The sequence below is a fragment of the Danio rerio genome, chromosome 4, assembly GCF_052040795.2.
Source record: "Danio rerio strain M-AB ecotype USA chromosome 4, GRCz13ab, whole genome shotgun sequence".
NCBI lineage: Eukaryota > Metazoa > Chordata > Actinopteri > Cypriniformes > Danionidae > Danio > Danio rerio.
Window position 1 is genome coordinate 7,164,966 of NC_141024.2, and position 21,026 is coordinate 7,185,991.

Genomic DNA, 21,026 nt, shown 5'->3' on the forward strand with positions numbered 1-21,026 from the left:
AATAATATTTAGGTCAATGATATATAAGTGGTTAGCACTGCTGCCTCACAGCAAGAAAGTCACTGGTTTGAGTCCAGGCTGGGCCAGTTGGCATTTCTGTGTGGAGTTTGCATGTTCTCCTCGTGTTGGTGTGGGTTAAAGGTGCTCCAGTTTCCCTCACAGTCCAAAGACCTGCACTATAGGTGAATTGAATAGACTATTGGTTGTAGTGTGTGTGTGTGTGTGAGAGAATGAGTGTGTATGGGTGTTTCCCAGTACTGGGTTGCGGCTGGAAGGGCATCCACTGTATAAGAAAATATGCTTGATAAGTTGGTGGTTCATTCTGCTGCGGCAACCCCTGATGAAAGGGAAAATTAATGATGAATGTACTGTAAGATATGCAAAGTAATACATGTTCGTATATGGTATTGTATCCAATTTAATAGTTATTCTCAATATATACATATATTAGAGGGTATATACACTGTCAAAAAACAAAGTGACATTTTAGTAGCTTGAATTAATGTAACATAAAGGAAATAATTTAGAGAGAAATAAGTCTGCAACATAATAGAAAACGTACTGGCTGTTTATTAGAAGATTTTGGTACTATAATCCACAACACCAACCAAGATATCACTTTAATCTATTAAAACATTTATAAAAGTCCCTTTTTTAAAATTGTCAAGGTTAAAAGTTATAGGAAGAAAGATTAAAGTACCATAAAGCAATTTAAAAGCATAAATAAATGGGGGAAAATAACAAATTAAAGCATGATTCACAAAATACGGACAGCTGCTGATTTATGAATATGTTTTAAAGTGTATCTCACATAACTAAGTAATTGTCGTTTTAGGTTTTAATGTTTTGACGCTATTATTCAATCCACAATGTTATCTAGTTCAGACAAAATTATCAAAGGCAGAAAGTCTGTTTTCACTTAAAATGTAATAAATATTTAGCAAGATCATTACTCATTTAATTATTTTCATAAGTACCGGTCAAAATAAGTATATTATTTTTATTTTTACATGAAATAAAAATGTGCGATGCTGCATAATTATAAAAAGTGATTTTACCTACATTTTGAAACAATAAAATAGATATTACACTTGCATTTAACATGCTTATGTAACAGAGGCCAGCTGGTAGGTGCTGTGCAGGTAAACCTCACTCCTCTGACCTCTAAAAGGTGCTCTAGCGACACAAGCTATAGACCATGGTCTTTAGCCTCCTTGTAAGAGCAACTGACTCCTATGCGGAAGGTCGCTGGTTCAATACCATCCCGGAGCAGGTTGGGTGGCGTAGGACCGGCGGGGTTACACTTATGTATATGAACTCTCTTTTAGAAACACAAAAATGTATTCGATTCATGTATTAAAACACTTAAAATTAAAAGTATGTTTTTTTTAACAAATATCAAGCATTTTAAAGTAGAAATCTAATTTTTACATATCTTACTAAGTGAGTTATTCATCCTTTACTTATTTTGACACGTTTCTTATTAAATTACATTTCATTTTATTTATTCATTCAATTATTTTCCTTCGGGACTGGTCCCTTTCATCAGGGGTCTCCACAATAGGATAAACCGCCAACTTATCCAGTATGTGGATGCCCTTCCAGCCGCAACTTAGTAGGAAACAGCCATACGCACTCACATTCTCACACACATACACTATAGCCAATTGACTTTACCCAATTCTACCCAATTCTATAGGGTAATACCTATAGCGCATGTCTTTGGACTGTGAGGGAAACCGGAGCACCGGAAGGAAATCCATGCCAACACTGGCACAACATGCAAACTCCACTCAGAAATGCCAACTGATCCAGCCGTGACTCAAACCAGTGATCTTCTTACTGTGAGGCGACAGTGCTAACCACTGAGCCACTGGGCCACAGAGAAATCTGTCCTTAAACAGTATGTAAATTAAAAACAATTCTTCGTTTTCGCTAGAAAATACACATAGAAACTGCCCAGAGCCACCATAATCTTTTTGTTGAAGCTAATCAGGAGCTCTATCCAAAAGGCAGGGGCAGTCCATATGCTTCCCCACTACACCACATGCTTGAGCAAACAACAAACACACATATTTTCACTTTTTTTTTTCTTAAGCGTGGCAGTTTTTAGCTCATATGCCGTCTGCATGGCCGAGCATGACACAGAATTAACCAGTACATGTACTGTATCCTCTCCGGGAAACATTTAGTCAACATTTCCCGACATGTCCGTTCCCGATCGAAAACTCTCAGCGCTCGTATTTCATGCCATGCAGTTGAACGGAAGAGCGATATTTATATTTCATATGCCCCTTTTTAATGCGGCGCTCCATGCGGGTTGCCAGGTGGTGTGGAGGTGTACAGGTGTGCATAATTCATAGTTTTTTTGTTTCTCACATTTCTCTCTGCGGAGGAGGAGGAGGTGGATGGAGTCATTTTAGCCCACGGAAAATCCAGAAAGCAGAACATTCATCGTAGACTTCTGCATTAAATTAACATTTTTCAAAGAAAGCATACAAGGATTATTGCTTATTTGTGTTTGAGTGACTCAGGAAACATTCAAACCCATTGGACTGGTACAGACCTCTCAATTATACATTCAACCGTCAGCGCTAATTAAAAAAAAAATCCCAGGTTCCCTTTGTCGCACTTATCTTGTTCCTTCAGAATTACACGGCCTATTTTGTGAAGAATGACCTCAATATTTCATTCAGAAAAAGGTGAATGTGACTAATTGGGTGTATTTATAAAAGGGTATGACCCTTCAATGCACTCTGCTGAGCACAGTTCCTTTTCTCTACTTCTCTATTTCCTATTTTTAATATGTCTATTATCATGTTTGCACACACACAAACTGCAATCCCACACATGCAAACCTGTTCATCAACATCCCTGCTATTGCATATTTTTTAATGAGCATTAAATGCAGATGTGTGCACTGAGTATTTGATTGAGAATCATAAGTGTTTTAAAATAAAATTACAAAACTGTTCAACTGTTTGGTGAAATCTTGTTGATGCAATTTGTCAAAATATGAAGTGAAAAATTGAAAATTAGTTTTGTTTTCCTACTCTAAACCTCCTAATCTGGTGCAGTGCAATCTGAGCTGCATCTAATGCTTTTTAATGCGCTCACCTAACCCCATCCCTCACAATGACGTCACTGAGTGCATTGTGTCTGGCATTGCATCACTGAGATATGCAGTCTCAGCCTGCATCATCAAGGCTGCATCCAGATATTATTGAATCTGTACGTTCATTTATTCATTTTCTTTTCAGCTTTATTAATCAGGGATCGCCACAGCGGAATGAACTGCCAACTTATCCAGCATATGTTTTAAGTAGCTGATGCCCTTCCAGCAGCAACCCATCTCTGGGAAACACTCTCACTCTCTTGCATTCACACTCATACACACTACAGGCAATTTAGCTTACAGAGTTCACCTAAAACACATGTCTTTGGACTGTGGGAGAAACCGGAGCACCCAGAGGAAACGCACGCCAACACGGGGAAAACATGCAAACTTTACACAAAAATGCCAACTTGCCCAGCCAAGGCTCGTACCAAATTTTTACTTAATATTTAAATAAGTATTAGTTTATAAAATATTACTCTTTTATTATAATATTACAAAAGTTTTACACTTTTTGTGTTTACTTAAAATGATATATTGTGCATAATATAAAAACAATAGCTATTATTGTTAATGTACAATATTAATTATTTTCCCAGTGATGGGTTGCAGCTGAAAGGGCATCCGCTGTGTAAAACAAATGCTGGATAAGTTGCCAGTTCATTCCGCTGCGGCGATCCCTGATAAACAAAGAGGCTAAGCTGAAGGAAAATGAATAAATGAATGAATATTAATACTATTTAAAACATCTCAAATCATGTATTTCAAATAGGAACCAGTTGATTCTGATTACAAAAAAAGCACAATAAGCCAGATTAACTTTAAAACTAATTTCAACTTGCATCAAATAAATACTTAAAAATAATTAATAAATAATAATATATACTATACCATCACTACTATATATTGTTAATATATAATATGTATTGGCACCATCACTATTTATTTTTAAATTGCTTTTTTAAACTCAGCTGTTCAGTTTGGCTTTTTAATATTAATATTATAATAGTTTTGAGGGAGTCACGGTGGCCTCACAGCAAGACGGTTGCTGGTTCAAGCCCTGGCTGGGTCACTTGGCATTTCTGTGTGGAGTTTGAATGTTTTCCCCGTATTCAGATTAGTTTTCTCTGGGTGCTCCCCCACAGTCCAAAGACATGCGCTAAAAGTGAATTGAATAAGCTAAATTGGTCGTAGTGTATGAGTGTGAATGCAGGAGTGTATGGGTACTGGGTTGCAGCTGGAAGGGCATCCACTGCGTCAAACATATACTGGATAAGTTCATTCTGCTGTGGCAACCCCTGATTAATTAAGGGACTAAGCCGAAAAGAAAATGAATGAATGAATTAATAATAGTTTTGTCGATTGCTTTATTTTTACATTTATTTTGTTTTTCTCATGGTACTCTCTCTGAAATAAAGGTACGGGAGCTGTCACTGGGGTGGCACCTTTTCAAAAGGTACAAATATGTACCTAAAAGGTCCATATAAATACCTCAAGGGTACATATTAGTACCTTAAAAGTACAAACGTGTTCCTCTAAATGTTTTTAGGTACTAATATATACTTTTAAGGTACCAATATCGACCCTTTAAGTACAAATGTGTACCTTTTGAAAAGGTACCACCCCACTGACAGCTCACTACTTTTATTTCTGAGAGTGTATGTTTTTGTAAGTGTCTCTATACCTTACTCTGTCTCTTCTACAGCACTTTGGTCAGTCTTGTGGCAGTTTTTAAATGTGCTTCATAAGTAAATGAATTTGATCTTGGATATATATTATGCTTTATTATTTATATGCTTGGTATAGAAATATACATATTTTTTTAAATAATACTTATTTATTTATTGAGGTAAAAGTTGAATAACTTCAAAAATAAAGTTGAAACCTGATTAATTTCTTACAATAAGGTCAAGTAACTCAAAAACATGACTGATCAAATATTGCCAGTTCTGCAAGTATATGAATCTGCTTCAGAGTTTGTATATGGGATTTGTTTAGACATTGAATATTATACTTGCGATGTGGTTTAAAATAGTGTTTGTTTATTTATTTGATGACTTTGAATATTATTTATTTATTTATTTATTTATTTTTTGTATTCATTTGATCATTCTCCTAAAGAACCGTGATCCATTAACAAAAACCATTTGCCATGCATGCACCAAACACCTACCACTGAGGTAAATGGGAGAAGCTTTCTCCAGGTATTACAAGCCTGCTTGATGTAGGTAGTAGACAGCTGTGGGAGCTCATGACTTCTCTCTGTTCCTCTTTTTTGGTCTCATGCTTGCTGAAGTTTGTGTGGGAGGCAGCCTGCCTTGTATTTACCCAGTCAGGGAGCTTCTACCTACGCAGGAGAAAATGCCACACTTCTTCTCTAAGGCTCCATTTTCAGGGTTGATCATAAAAGGAGAGCAAGCATTCACTGATTACTGTTCGTATAGCACACGGAGAGATTCATGCTTTCTGATATAATGTTTGGTTTAAGTGTTTTATTTTCAGCCGTAAGGGCGAGAATTGCAGCTTGTTTTTCACTGGAACAACATGCAGATGGCCATTCTGAGAAAATGAGAGTTATAAGGCTATTTTTAATGTCATGTACAAATAAACAAATCAATTAAGTGCTTTATAAAAACTCAATGACTTTATTTTCTTCTCCGTCTACTCACAAATGCTTGATTAATAATATATACAAAACAATAACACACACAAACACACATTGGCTGTTAATTTATATGTGGGTCAACACTTTTCTTTTTGCATTTCTAAAATATTACACTACCTGACAACTCTTTTTGTCAATCCCAGTTGTAAGAGAACAAAAAAAATTAACTTGACCTCAAGTTGATCATTTGGAAAAGTGGCAGAGGATAGATTTCTCTGATGAATCGTGTGTTGAACTGCATCTCAATCATCACAAATACTGCAGAAGACCTGTTGAAACCCAAGATTGTCACAGAAATCAAGTTTGGTGAAGGAACAATCACGTTTTGGAGTTACATTGAGTATAGGGGCGTGCGAGAGATCTTCTGAGGGAATGGCAACATCAACAACCAGAGGCATCAAGACTTTTGTGCTGCCCGTTACATTACAAACCACAGGTGAAGGGAAAATTCTCCAGCAGGATAGCGCTCCTTCTCATACTTCAGCCTCCACATCAGTTAATGAAAGCAAAGAAGGTCAAGGTGCTCCGGGATTGGCCAGCCCAGTCACCAGACATGAACATTATTGAGCATGTCTGGGGTAAGCTGGAGGAGACATTGAAGATGAATCCAAAGAATCTTGATGAACTCTGGGAGTCCTGCGCGAACGCTTTCTTTGCCATTTCAGATGACTTTCTTAATCAGTTATTTGAGTCATTGCAGAGATTTATGGATGCAGTCCTCCAAAATCATGGGAGTCATAGGTGATATTAAATCTTTTAACACTGCATCATGACTTTATATTCTATACTGGACATTATTTCTGGTAAGTGACAAGATTTTTGTCTAAGCAAAGTCAGACCTTACTGTCCTAATTAAATAATTCAAAATCAAGGTACGATCATGTATTATTTTGGTAAAATAAGACACTTATTTAGAGACCTTTGCCTTTCATATAAGCCACTTCTGATGTGAATTGATCAACTAGAAGTCAAGTTATTATTTGTTGTTCCTAAAACTTGGATAGGCGACAATAAGTTTGTCTGGTAGTGTATATAATACACATGTAGACTAGCTTTATTTTGGGCTAGACATTTTTTAGCCTACACTGCAAAATAATCACACACAATCGATTGGGAATAAAGTTGACTTTTTATTTTATTTATTTTTTATAATTTTAAGTGAATTGAGCATAAAACATGACGTCCTAAATAAACGCAGTAATACAGATCATTCTTAAGCATGGGGAAAAATAAAATAAACGTCCTGAATAAACGCAGTAATACAGATCATTCTTAAGCATGGTGAAAAATAAAATAAACGTCCTGAATAAACGCAGTAATACAGATTTTTCTTAAGCATGGGGAAAAATAAAATAAACGTCCTGAATAAACGCAGTAATACAGATCATTCTTAAGCATGGTGAAAAATAAAATAAACGTCCTGAATAAACGCAGTAATACAGATTTTTCTTAAGCATGGGGAAAAATAAAATAAACGTCCTGAATAAACGCAGTAATACAGATCATTCTTAAGCATGGTGAAAAATAAAATAAACGTCCTAAATAAACGCAGTAATACAGATTATTCTTAAGCATGTTGAAAAACTAAAGGCGCCACTGATGATGATAAACAGCCTCACTGCAGGAAGTGTGCTTCACTTTAAAATTATGGAGAAGAATAGCAGATCAAATGGCGAGTTTCATTTCAGTTCTTTCATTGTAAGCAAGTTTATCCTGCCATTTTTTCTAGCTAAAAGTATAAAAATCTTACCTGATGAATAATAATAATAATAAAAAATATGTGAATGGTTTTAAAAAAGCAATAAACACAGTCTTCTTCAGCACAGTAAAAAAGGCTGGTTCCACACAATCGATTTGTGGATAACATGAAGGAATTCAATTACTTGGTTTTTACAATTTTAAGTGGATTGAGCATAAAACAATTAAGTTGTCCCTCCCAAAACGTCACAAATTGTGTTGTTTAAACTCGTTTTAAATAAGTCGTTTGAACAAACAGCAAACATTGTTTTTTTATTGAGTGTATAAGCGTTATTTGAAGCACTGGTTTGGACTCAAACCCTGATTTTTGTGTGTATAAAGAAAGTGAAGTATGACTACGCTAATTTTGCATTTTGCCTTTGACCCTCATGTGCCGCCGTAGTTTAGAGTCCGGAAGCATCATGGCTATCGGGAAGCCAAAAACTCTGTGCCATAAACAAATGTAAGAATACTATTGCTTTTATCTTCAATATTTACAGAAATATGATCTGATTGTCGGAGAGCCAGTAGTCAGTACTCATGTTTTGATTCGTTAGTGCGGTATTTAAATCCTTACAGAGTGTTTACAGTGTTAAAGTTGAGAGTCAAGACTGAGTATGTGGCAGTTTCTGGTCTGACATTTAATACTGAACAAACGCAGAGGTAAATATACATTAAACGGAATCTGTTAGAGATATACGCTATCTATTATGTGCAGATGTCGTTGTCAGACATTCGTATGGCCATAATATCTTCAAACATATCATATATGTCTCTTTATATATATATATATATATATATATATATATATATATATATATATATATATATATATATATATATATATATGGCTGATTCCAGCGTTATGGACGTGACATTTGCAGTAAAAAATGAAACGTATATTCTTAGAGAAGGTATATGTTAACAGTATATTGAAATATATGTTTATATTTTTCTTACCCCTTAACGATGGAGTTCAAGCATCAAAAAATATCAGTCTATGCAGGTGTTTTATATTTAAAATGACGGCAAAATGAATACGTTACGGACGTGACAAAAAAAAGACATGAGTTTTGTGAGTTGACATACTTTGTGAAAATTCTGTGAATGAAAATGCAGAAGCCAGAAAAATATATAACAGTCAAAAGTTACCAGTCATAAGTTTTGCATTATATATTTATATATATATATATATATATATATATATATATATATATATATATATATATATAGTAGCTGTATTTAGTATACATTTTCATAATTATACGTATAATTATATGTGTACTGCATTTTATGTATAATAAATGTGTGTACTGAGGTGTAGTTGGTTTTTTTTTTCGCACATTCAGAGTTTCTCGTTAAAAATATCATTTCAGAAAATATTGTTTGCAAATTCTTAATAGGAAAATCCCATTAGCAGCTAGTGACTATACGTACACCATTGTTCACTGTCAATTAAATAGTGCTAATGTTGTTTTGAAGGCATACTTGCATGCAATTTCAGACCCAATATTCAAAGTAGTGTGGTAAATAATATAGGACAGTGTCACAAGTTGTGTTTGTTCAAAAATGTGCAAATATAAAACCAACTTTATCTTAATATATAATGTATAAAAAAAAATATATATATATATTTTATATATAAATATATTTAATATATAAATATATATATATATATATATATATAAAATATATATAAAAAATATGTTTGTCTGATGTTGGAACATAATTTCACATGTATTTTAACATTAGATTTTCACAAAAGCTGTTTAGAGTAAAATCATTTAATTCCGACTCTAAGATACAACACACAATTGTGTAACTGGACTTTAGACTCCAAACCTGGAGGTTTAACTAAGTGAAAGCTGGAGCTGTATCCCTTAAAATAATCTAATCACTTCCAAAATACGTTTTGTAAGCTATACCATGCCATTGATTACATTACATGACATATTGTCTGATTGGTTATTCAAAGTGAGATTTGTTTTATCAGTATGCCTTTTCAGGATCATAAGCAAGCATTTATGTAGTAGTGGTAGTTGTTTATTGTTGGTTCTAACTCTCTTTTTTTTCTATCTCCTCCATTCATTTCAGTGGAATGCCTCATAATTTTCTGTAGTATTGTAGTCTTTGCGGAGTGAAGTATTAATCATCTTCAGTAATACTCAAAAATGTCAGGCCAGGAGAAATCAGACAAGAGTGTGGACATGTGGTCCTTCCTCCGCTGTCTGGGATATCTCTCCAGCTTCAACTTACTGGTAGCCGTGTGCCTGGGAATGTACGTACGATGGGAGCAGACCTCGGAGCCCATGATTCTGGTCCTCTTCATCTTGGGTTTGTTCGTTTCGGCCATCGCCTGCATCCTCTACTACTACTTCTCAATGGAGTCTGCCAGTTTAAGTCTCTTCCACCTGTGGTTCGGCTTCCTCCAGGGTCTCCTGTGCTTCCTGAACAGCCCGTCTCTAGAGGATGAAATAAAAGAGCAGGTCACAAACTACCTGTTGCTTTCTAGTGTTTCAATCCGGACGCTCTGGGCGTTAACAGAACGCCTGTGTGCTAATCCTAAATACAAACCAGTTGTGATCACTTCGTCCGAGCTTCTAGAGCTTCTGGGATTTGGGGTTGCCAGCATCAGCTTGGTTTTTGATAAATCTCTAGCCATGATTGCTTTAACGTTTGCATTAACCGCCCTCATTATAGACCTCCGCATGAAGTCACCCTTGGCTCTACCTAATCTAGCCTGCTTTTCCGTGATCGCCGCCGTTACTTTTTTCCAGTCCTTAAAAATCCAAACAAACCCCTTCGCGCTCAGCTGCTACCTGGGACGGCTTATCTGCGAGCCCCTTTTGGACGTTTACTTCAGCAGCTTGACTGCAACAGAGCGCTGGAAGCAGTTTCTCTCCGCCGGCCGCCTGTGGAGGAGGTTTTCTCTATTTCCGCTGGCACTCGTTGAGCTGTTGTTTTTTGTGGTCTGTGCCTTTAAATTGGGTAACCTGAAAGACTGGTATCTGGTCATACCTGGCTTCTGCATCTTTGGCCTCTTGTGGATCCTCTGCCACATGGTTTTCCTCGTCACACTGTGGTGCTTCCACACCAAGCTAAGCGAGTGTCAGAAAATGTGGGCAGCGCAACGCTTACAAACGCTCAATTTGGACAGGATCATGGCCTCCAGGGGCATGCGGCACTTCTGCCTCATCTCTGAGCGGCTCGTGCTCTTCTGCCTGATGTCCACCATCATCCTTGGGGCTGTTTCGTGGCAGGTAAAACATTTTATGTTCACATTAAAAAAAACGTCTTGACTAAAAACAGTTAGACATGGGCCGGTAAAATTTTGAAAAACAAAATTTTAGGCTCAAAAAAGTCTTATAGTCATTGAAATATTGTCTTCTTTGTCTTAAATCATTTTTAGCAGGTCTTACTTTTTCGTAGTTTATGTCAGCAACATAAAAAGGACACGCAAGGAAGTACAATTCTCTATTTATTTAGAGACAAACATGAGTGTCCTTTTCAAAAAATATATATTTATTTAATTTAGCAATATTAAATCAATCAAAATAAATAATTAACCAAACAAACAATCATAAAACGTAGATCAACATAGAATGAAATGAACGGTAACAACACCAGCATGGCTCCTCAGCAGCGGCTGCATAAGATGCACCCAGAATTCTCAAGCCTTTCACGACAGCAAGATACATAGAGATTCTTAGCATGTACGGGTCATGCTCGCCTCAGAGTAAAAACAAAGTGCCATCCAGACGCACATTCAGCTTCCGCTTATAAAGGAATTAGCCGTAGGTGCAAGGCGAAGTTACCCTCAAAGAAAAAGAAATACCAATTAATAATCAAGAAACAACACTCCCAAATGACAACAATAATAATAATGATATTAATAATAATAAATAAATACTGGATCGTAACAAAGGATAGCCAGTCACCGATAATACAAAACATTCAGCAAATCTGTTTATTACTAAGATTATAACAGTCTGTTGTGCATACATTTAGTTTATTACGTTTTTAAAAATTAAGTATGAAAAAAAAGTAAGAAAAAATGGTATGTGTAGAGCTCTGCTGGTTTTGACATTATTTAAAATATGTGAAGAAATAATTAATAAGAGTTAGTTTTTTAATAAGAAAAGTAAAAATAATTTTCTGCTGGACCAAAAATGATTTAAGTAAGTTTTTTTTTTTTTTTAAGCCCTATTTATATTATTTAAGCCCTATTTAAGTCTGAAATTAGATTTTTGATGGTCTTAAAAACCCTTTGATGGTCTTAAAAACCCTTGGAAACCCTGATAAGATTCTGACAGTATGATAATATCTCAGCATTGTGATTACTGCACTGAAATGTGTTCTTTTTAAATGCCTGGGTGAAAAATAACAACTTTTTTTCCCCATTGAAAATAATGAACCCTTTTTTACAAGCCTTTTATGACGCATCACTTGTGAAAGGTGTTTCTAATATACCGTCTATAGGGCTGAGAGTAAATTTGATATTATTCTCTCCTCTGTCTGCCATCATCGGTCTCACACTTTTTTTCTTTCTTTTTTCTGAAAGTCTTTATACCATCATCGTGGACTTTTTCTATTATTATTTGAGCAAATAAGATTAAGAAAAAATTATTTGTTATACTCCCACATTCACTGTGCTGTAAGTTTTCCCAGCTATGACGACTTCCGATACTGAGAAACCCGAAAATGTGAAAAGTGTCAATATAATTTATTTTAAGAAACATTTAATTAATTATAATAAATAAATAAATAAGTTACTGCCCTCTGGTTACTGATAAAACTAACCTAAATCAATTCAGCAAAATCTATTTTTTTTTTTTTTTTAATTGCGCTTTTACAATGTAGATTAGAGAAAAGATAATAAAAAAACAAGGAAAACAACAGATGGTTTCATATATGCCTTAATAGATTAAAAAAATATGTAGAATTAAAGCAGCCGTCAATATGATAAGCTTGTTAGAGCTGAAGAACATGCTGGCTTGATCACCTACATTTCTGGATAACCACAGGGAACACAATATCAGCATTCTGATTGGTTTGATTGGCACCTGTCAATCAAACTTTTGCTTAATGGTCTGTTATAGCATTCTTTGAAATGAAATATCTGCATCTGTTAACTGTAAGTTAACAACCAAAAACTGCACAAGATTATGTCTTATGTACGCTAATAGTCCTCAACATTAATTGAGGACAACTCAATAAACCAGCCAAGCGCTTTGGGCACAAGTGCCTAATATAACCTTCATAGTAATCCACTTGAGGATTAATGGTGAGATGTGTTCTGCAGTTAGTCATTAGAAGCGTGCTAATATTATCCAACTTGTGAAGCGAATTCAGCGCTTAATTTTTCTTGTAAATATTGTTCTATCAGCTGCTTGTGAGTCAGAATGCATAGGAGACCTTAAACAAGCGTGTCTGGAAACAGAAGCTGTGTTTTAAAGGGAATGATTTTAAACTTAGCCTTGCAGTCAGACTTTATAGATGGGATGTGCTACATCTTTCCCTTCGATTTGACTTCTGAGTTGTTGATCACTGAGGGTTCCTCTCTGCAGGTCGCTAATGGACTCTTCATGAGTGTGTTTTTAGTGGTCCTGCCACTGGAGTCTCTGGCTCATGGGCTCTTCCATGAACTGGGCAACGGTTTGGGAGGCACCTGCGTTGGATATGCGGTGGTAATTCCCACTTGCTACAGCAGGTAAATGCACATATACATAGTATACTCTTTGAACAGTTATATTGTGTACAAAGTTATTTTCTGACTTGCATGTTTACAGTCACATGTGCGCTGATATAAACTATCCATTGCAAGTTGTTGATGCTCTGCAGCTTCTATTTAAGAGCACAAAGCAAACAGTAAGAAATCTAGAATAATACAATGTAAGTTTATTGGACTTCCCTGCAATGCCAATTCCCTTGAAATCTCAATTTTGCGCCACACACACACCATGTGATATCAGTTTGCAGGTTAGATTTACCCAAATGCAATGAAATGGGGGGAAAAACTATGCATTTGCTTGTTTTCCCTTTCTGGTGTTTTGCATACGTTTGAATGAAGTTAATAGAATGAAAAGTCTGTAGTGACTCTTTTTTTAACACATGCTTTTGGGATGTACAAAATACACTAATACTAATAAATTAAACTCTGAATGAAAAAAAAAAAACACTGCAAATCATTGAAAATTACATTTCATTATTCATTTAAATACTTTCCTTGGATTTATTTTGGTAAATTTCAACAAATGCACGTTCTGTAAGAGAGATTGTTTAGATGCATGTCACTGACTACGTTTACATGGACACCAATAATTCGATTTTAATGCAAGTCTACCATGTAAACAGCAATTTTTTTTTAATTAATTTTATCGGATTGAGGTCATAATCGAACTAAAAATAAATCAAATTAAGATGTGTGGAGTATGCCGATTTTAGTCGCATTAATGAAGTGCAGTCATGTAAACACCTCAATCAAACTATTACCATCATGTAGGACTTTTCGCCGCGTTTTGCGACTGGATAGTCCACACACACTAAAAACACACACACACGGCTGTTTGACACTTTTTGCACCAACAGTGCAGACCAGACACCTGCATCATGAAATGCAAAGGGTTTTTTTTTTGTTCCATTCAGCATGCGGTATGAATTTCCATTATAACAACACTTCCAGCAGTTCGTAGTTCCATCCAGTATCCCGTTAGTCACGGAGGGCGTGCATGAAATTTTTGTAAATGAAAGTGAAAGTGCCAAACTGCAGTTAAAGTCAACAAATTAAAAGTTAAACACCCGAAATTGCATGAAACTCCGGAGGAAATGCGGATAGTCTGGTGAAGCAATGACGTTAATCGAATTATGTGCTATAACATGTAAAACAGGATAATGAAAGTAACACTCAAGCAACTCATGTAAACACCTTGGTCTTATTATTCTCTTAATTAAATTAAAGCAAATAATTCGGTTACTGATGTCCATGTTAACGTGGTCACTGATGACATGATGATGGATGTTTACTGTATGATGACCGAAATGGCCTTGAACACCCAACAGGCAAAATTGGTTTGACGTCAGAACTCAAACGCCCAACATCCAACCCAAATTCCACCAAATATTAACATCTATCCACTATTACCACTATTACGTCTATCAAATGTTGGATTCTGGTTGCCATACCTCACAATTAAATGTCAGTATTTGACTTCAGTATGATGTTAGTTCAACGTTGGATTTTGGTCACTTTCTAACACAACCTAAAATCAACCGAACATCAACGTCATTATTGGACATCAAAGTCATGTTGTGCTTAGTCGCTGGCTTGGCATTGAATTTTGGTCATCTGACATCACAACCTAAATCTAACCTAATATTAACGTCTTTTGATGTTACTACTACAGATGCACTACTACAGAATGTTACGTTTACACACATTCACTAATTACATGTAAATGCATCCGCTTTTTACAGTGTAATACTCTTGAGTACTTTTAAAAGGTCTATACTTTGAGGTCATACTTTGAGTAATATTTACAATACTATTACTCCACTATTACTTCAATTAGTGTAGTGCACTACATATTTGTGCAAGTAATAGTACTTTTACCCAAGTATGATTGTTCTGTAATCTTTCCACCACTGGTTGTAAATGACAAATCCACAACCTTAGAGTTTTAGTTCAGTTTGAAAGGTTTTAAATTAAGAATATCTTATTTTTTTGTATTTTTTATTATGATTTGTACATTAGATGTGATGTAAATGGCCTCATTTTTAATTTGGCTAGCCATTCTTTGCATTTTTATTGGTTGTTGCTCATGAAATGAACCAGTTTGATATTATATATGCTACTATGAATTGCTAAAAAGAAGTTCAAAAACAGCGGATGTGCACCTAAATTAGTAAGATGATTAATGAACATAATTACAACGTAAAGGTAAATGATCTGCTGCCCTTCTCTTGCTCATTAGTCCTTTGCAAAAAATCTCCAGAAAAAAAGACTAGTGGAACAAACGCCCTTGATTGGATCTATATAAACACATGCAAACTTTAAATAAACTCAAAGGCTTTAATAAACTTGCTCTATTGCCAGTCCCGCTGGGAGAGGCTCGTGCCATGCATACTGAGTGAGAGCGAGGATGGGGTGCAGGGCAGGCCGTCAGTCAGGTCGCTGATTATGATGTGGATTAGGATGCAGCTCCACAGCCTCTTCACGCTCAGTATTCCAGCACTCTTGGTGAAAAGCAAGCGCAGAAGAGGAATGTATCAAGGTGTAATCTTCCATCTGATGGGTACAGATCATGTTTATACCATGACAAGGGCCTCTTGGGAAGATGAGAGGGGAGGGAGGGATGAAATGCTCAGGTCGACAGGTTTGCTTTTACCAGCGAGAGCTTGTTTTTATTCTTAACAGATGCCACTGTACCGGTTCCTCTAGCACTTATAAATGAACAAGCTCTGGCCGTCCTCCAGAAATTTAGATGGCTCACCCAGAAAGCATTTGAGTAGTTCTTAATAAAAGCTGTGCACAATTTGTTAGTTCTCTTAATGAAAATTGTGTTTATATCCTCTCATAAATGCCATGTAGCTTATAAAAGCTAAAAGTTGAGGATAATGTCGTTTCAGCAGAAATGTTGGCTTTGGGTCATGAGGGTATTTTTGGTGCATAAAATGCTGTCGTTTATGAAAGGGAGGCATTGTATCCGGATGGGTTGAGCAGATGGATGGAGAAGAAAATGCAGAGCGATTGAAAGAGAGAGCGAGGAGGAGGAGGAGAATAGAGTCCTGACAAACTCAGAAAGGCAGTCATTTCTGCTTGAATAGCTCAGCACCTGCCTAGATAGTTTTTACGGGTCACCATGCCTTACATTTCAGTCTTCGGCAAGCATGGCAACCTTTGGGAACCAGTCTTTTAATCCTGCCATCAAAAACTCAATCTTAAATTTATTATCATGATTTTTGGGGAACACAGTATGGAAAGGTCATAACGGACTTTTCTATTCTTTATCGACTTGTTATTAGCGAGTTCAGTTCATAGCGATGTTTACAGCAGAAAGTCTTTGCCATGCTCTTTTCGAAAGGCAGAACAGGTTAGGTTGACCCTGAGAAGAGCTGCTGAATTGCTTGCTCTTGAATTAACATCATACTCGCTACAGCCTTTCTTCTTCTTTTGTATTTATTTTCTGTGTTTGTGCTTCTTTTTTTTTTTTTAAAGCCTTTTTGAATTTGCTTTTCATTGTGGATGTTTTGTGTACACTCAAAGTTAAGGTGACCCAGTTAGAAATTCAAAAGCACAAGGCTCTCTATCATATTTCACCGATCACTTTTTCCTCTTTTTTTCATTTTTAAATGGGATGCAGTGCTGATGGTCAACCGGTGCTGTTGCCTCCAGGACAAGTTCAGGAATTGCACTCCACATCTACTTTGAATGCAGTGCAGCGACTCTTCTCCCATCACCTTATCCAGACGTTCGGGTGTGACTATTCCACCAGTCTAAGCCTCGAGACCCTGCTTGTCAAGCTGCGCTCCTTTTTGGAGCTCTGCACCGCTGAAGGCCCGAGGCACGACACTTATATTTTATACTACAGCGGCCACACGCTTCCCAGCGGAGACTGGACTCTTGCAGGTAAGATCTGGAATGCAGTCCCAATTGCTAGGGCGGATGTTATCTTAGGTTGCTTTCACATCTGGGGATTGATTGTTTTAATTTGCAGGGATTAAAATTGTAACAATGTTGATTTTTGTTCTTAGTCTGGTTTAGTGATGGGAAGTTCGGATCATTTTACTGACTCGGATCTTTAAGTCTCGTTCATCAAGATGAACAAATCTTTTTTCGAGTCATTTCGTTCATTTGGTTCAATTTGCCAAAAGGTTAATAAAATGTTACGAATTGCTTCCAAACACTGCTACAACTAGCCCAAAAGGTTGATTGTACGACAAATAAGTCATAAATAGAATACTATAAGGAGGAGAAAATAATACTTCAATGTTTACCTGCTCTTTTGTCTATAAAGGTATTGTTGTCTCTTTGCTCAGCTCACCTCTTCATGTCTTCAAATGTCAGTGATTCGTTCACGTTACACTGGCAGTCACATATAATCTTAACCAATGTACACAGTCTGAGCCGATAGGAGCCATGATAATTAGTTCACCTTTCAAGGCTTGAGTCGTTCGTTATTTACGTGATAGAATGACTTAAACCCGAGGACTCGAGAGATGAACGGTTCAATTCTTTTTTCGGCTCTAAACGCGTGTGATTGGCTTCTGCCTTTCCGCGATGAACGACTCGAAATGTGATGAAAACTTGAAATGAACGATACCACCTGCACAAATGTGCGCACGCATGGAAGAACGAATCACTCCCTGAGAGGACTGGTAGTTCCCGAGTCATATTGAAGATTTGTTCAAAATGAACAAATCGTACATGAACAACCCATCACTAGTGTGGTTCGCTTTCACAACGCAAAGTTTCTTATCAGACCAAATTAGTTAAAACAAGTCAAGTGCGATTAAACTCTCCTCACATTAATCAGAGTTTATTTTTTAGGATTCTGCTCAGGCGCCATACATCATTATTTAAATTTATTATGATGATAAATGAGATATAATCTAAAATGTGTGCTTTAATTTTAAATGGTGACAGCCGCAAACAGATCATCACCTCCAAATATAAATCAGAGGTAAGAATGTCTCATGCATAGCTTCATTTCAACTGTCAAGGGTAATAAATATATATTGGTTCTATATCGGAAGTCGAGTTAACCAAAAAAGTAATGTGTATTTATATAGCTCATTTATTATGTAAGGCCATGCATCCAAAAGCACTTCATAATCATGAGGGAAGGGGGGGGGGGGGGTCTCCATACCACCACCAGTGTGCAGCATTTACTTAGGTAATGCAACGGCAGCCACAGAATGCTCCCCACGTACCAGCTATAAAGAAAGTTGAAAGAGCCGATTCGGAGGATGGGGATGATTGGGAGTCCATGATAAGTAAGGGTGGCTGATGGAGGGAATTTGGCCAGGACACTGGGGTTATACGCCTACTCTTTACAAGTACCATAGTATTTTTAATCACCACATAGAGTCAGGACCTCAGTTTAACTAAAAGACAATCTAAAAGACAGCGTCCACTGACAGTATGGTGTCTCCTTTACTTTACTGGGGCATTAGGACTCACACAGTCCACAGGTTGAGCTCCCCCTGCTGGCCTCACTGGCACCACTTCCAACTGCAACCTAGTTTTCCCATGTGGTCTCCCATCCAGGTACTGACCAGACTCAGCCCTGGATGATATGGCTGCAGGGTGATATGGCTGTGGCCATATGTGGCTAAATATATTTAAATACATTTAATAGTTTAGTTAAACTACATGCTTTCACTTTCGCATTCATCAGGAAATGCACTCTTATCGATACGAATGATATCTCTACTCATCGTTCTCTCTTCTTATAGTCATACATATGCCTTTTACATTGTCATAAATCACAGTGGTATACCCTGGTTGGTTGGTTGGTTCATTGGATCATATCGCTTTCTCTCTACAACCAAACCACTCAAGAGTTTTAATTGAGCCAAGACGTCCTCATTTAATCAAACCAATTGTTTTGGTTCGGATCAGAGCATGATTACAGGTTTCACATATGCTCAAACAAACCAAGCAAAAGGGGCAAACGCACCAGGTTCTAAATGAAACGCCTTGGTGTGAACCACCCTTAAATTAAGTGTTAAGGTTATGGATTGGTTCATGTCTTGGCAGTTTTTAATGTGTATAGATGAAAACTCAAGTGAAATTCATTTTTTGTCTATGCCAAGCACCAATGGGGAATTATTTATAGGTCCTCTCGAATGCTAAAATCAATATTGCTTTAGTCACTTTTCTCAGGTCTTTGTAAAAGAGATCAAAGAATGAGCACTTTTAGTTTGCCTGGGCTTTAGCAATTTATCGCTCTGAAAGCTCTTCGAACTGTAAAGATATATCTTGGCTCCATCCCTCCACTATGCTTTATCTTCCTGACTGTGTGTGCGTCCCTGCAACTTGCCGAGGTATTAATCCTTATGAGCGATATGGCATGTCACAGCCTCTGTCATACTGTTTGATCAGACCAGGGTAGGTGAGAAACAGCTAGGAATCCTCCTTCATTTTTTTTTTTTTGTGAACGAAGTACTTCCAGAGTGTTATTCGCAGTCTTTCCCGCAGTATCACGAACTGTCAGACTTTTTACACCTTTACCGTGTTGATCGCACCGTCTCTTTCCATTTCCCCTTCAGCATCACCCTGTCACTTCTGTGTCCACACTTTCTGTTTTTTTGTGAATGGAAATTTGTATGCAAACTCCTGCAGGTACTCCTGTGCTGGCAGATGTTTGACTAAATGACTGAAAAGAGTAAGCTAGCTTATTCTAGTCATTTGGATAGTAGAAGACCTAATCCAGGGTTCACACTGCACAACTTTAGCCCCCTTTATTTATTTTTTGGCATGTTTATTTAAATTTATCAAGATGATCGTACTGTGTGCTTCCAAATATATAATCAGAGGCAAGTTTTACAAAGAATGTGCCATGCGGGGCGACACAGTTGTGCAGTAATTTGTGCTGTCACCTCATAGGAAGAAGGTTGCCGATTCGAGCCTCGGCTAGGTCAGTTGGCGTTTCTGTGTGGAATTTGCATGATCTCTCTGCGTTCGCGTGGGTTTGGGTAGGCTAAATTGTCCGTAGTGTGTAAGTGTGAATGAGTGTGTATGGATGTTTCCCATAGATGGGTTGCAGCTGGAAGGGCATCCGTGGGTAAAACATATGCTGGATAAGTTGACGGTTCATTCCACTGTGGCGACCCTTAAATTAATAAAGGGACTAAGCCGACAAGAAAATGGAATGAATGAATGTGCCATGCGTTATAGTTCAAATGTACTACAAAAGCAATCATAAAGAATAATAGCAAATAGGTTAGTTAATTATTTACCAAATAAATAAATACAACAATTTTTAAAGAGCAAATTATTTTAAATTAAGAGCAAAATTTTAGACCCAATTTTTTAAATATATTTTTTTAGGTTTTGTGAAATCTCAGAAATTGGATGTAAAATGGCACTCGTTCATATATTCTGCATTTCGTTTAGCTATATGTGACCTGTAATTGCTAGTTTTTGAAAAGTGTTTCATATTTTACCAATCATATTTGATATTTCTACATTTTTAATCAAACATTTGTCCTGAACTTCTAAATAAAGTGAGTACATTTGAGTAAGATAACTTAAAGTCTTTTACGTACCATAAACCATTCATTGATTGAAGTTACACAATTGGTTCGGCAATTTTGAATGTCTCAACCTATCTGTTTATTTTTAATTTTGTAAATATTTATTTCAAAACATGTATAGATGTATCATTGCTCTTCTTTTGGTGTGGAGTTTGTATATACAGACATATACTAAAACAAATTACATATATATATATATATATATATATATATATATATATATATATATATATATATATATATATATATATA

General features: G+C 36.5%; 1 protein-coding gene across 8 annotated transcripts in view; it reads left to right on the forward strand.

The window, feature by feature from the left end:
- Nucleotides 1-21,026, forward strand: part of tmem168a (transmembrane protein 168a) — a 72,019-nt gene that overhangs the window by 48,887 nt on the left and 2,106 nt on the right. For 2 of the 8 annotated variants that reach the window (XR_015481635.2, XM_087245555.2), the window contains exons 1-4: nt 7,924-8,180; nt 9,612-10,777; nt 13,085-13,227; nt 16,877-17,142. Coding sequence is in view for 4 of the 8 variants with exons in the window: in XM_087245555.2 (XP_087101681.2) it covers nt 9,689-10,777; nt 13,085-13,227; nt 16,877-17,142 (1,498 nt within the window). In the remaining 4 variants the exon portion in view is untranslated. 8 annotated transcript variants of the gene reach the window in all.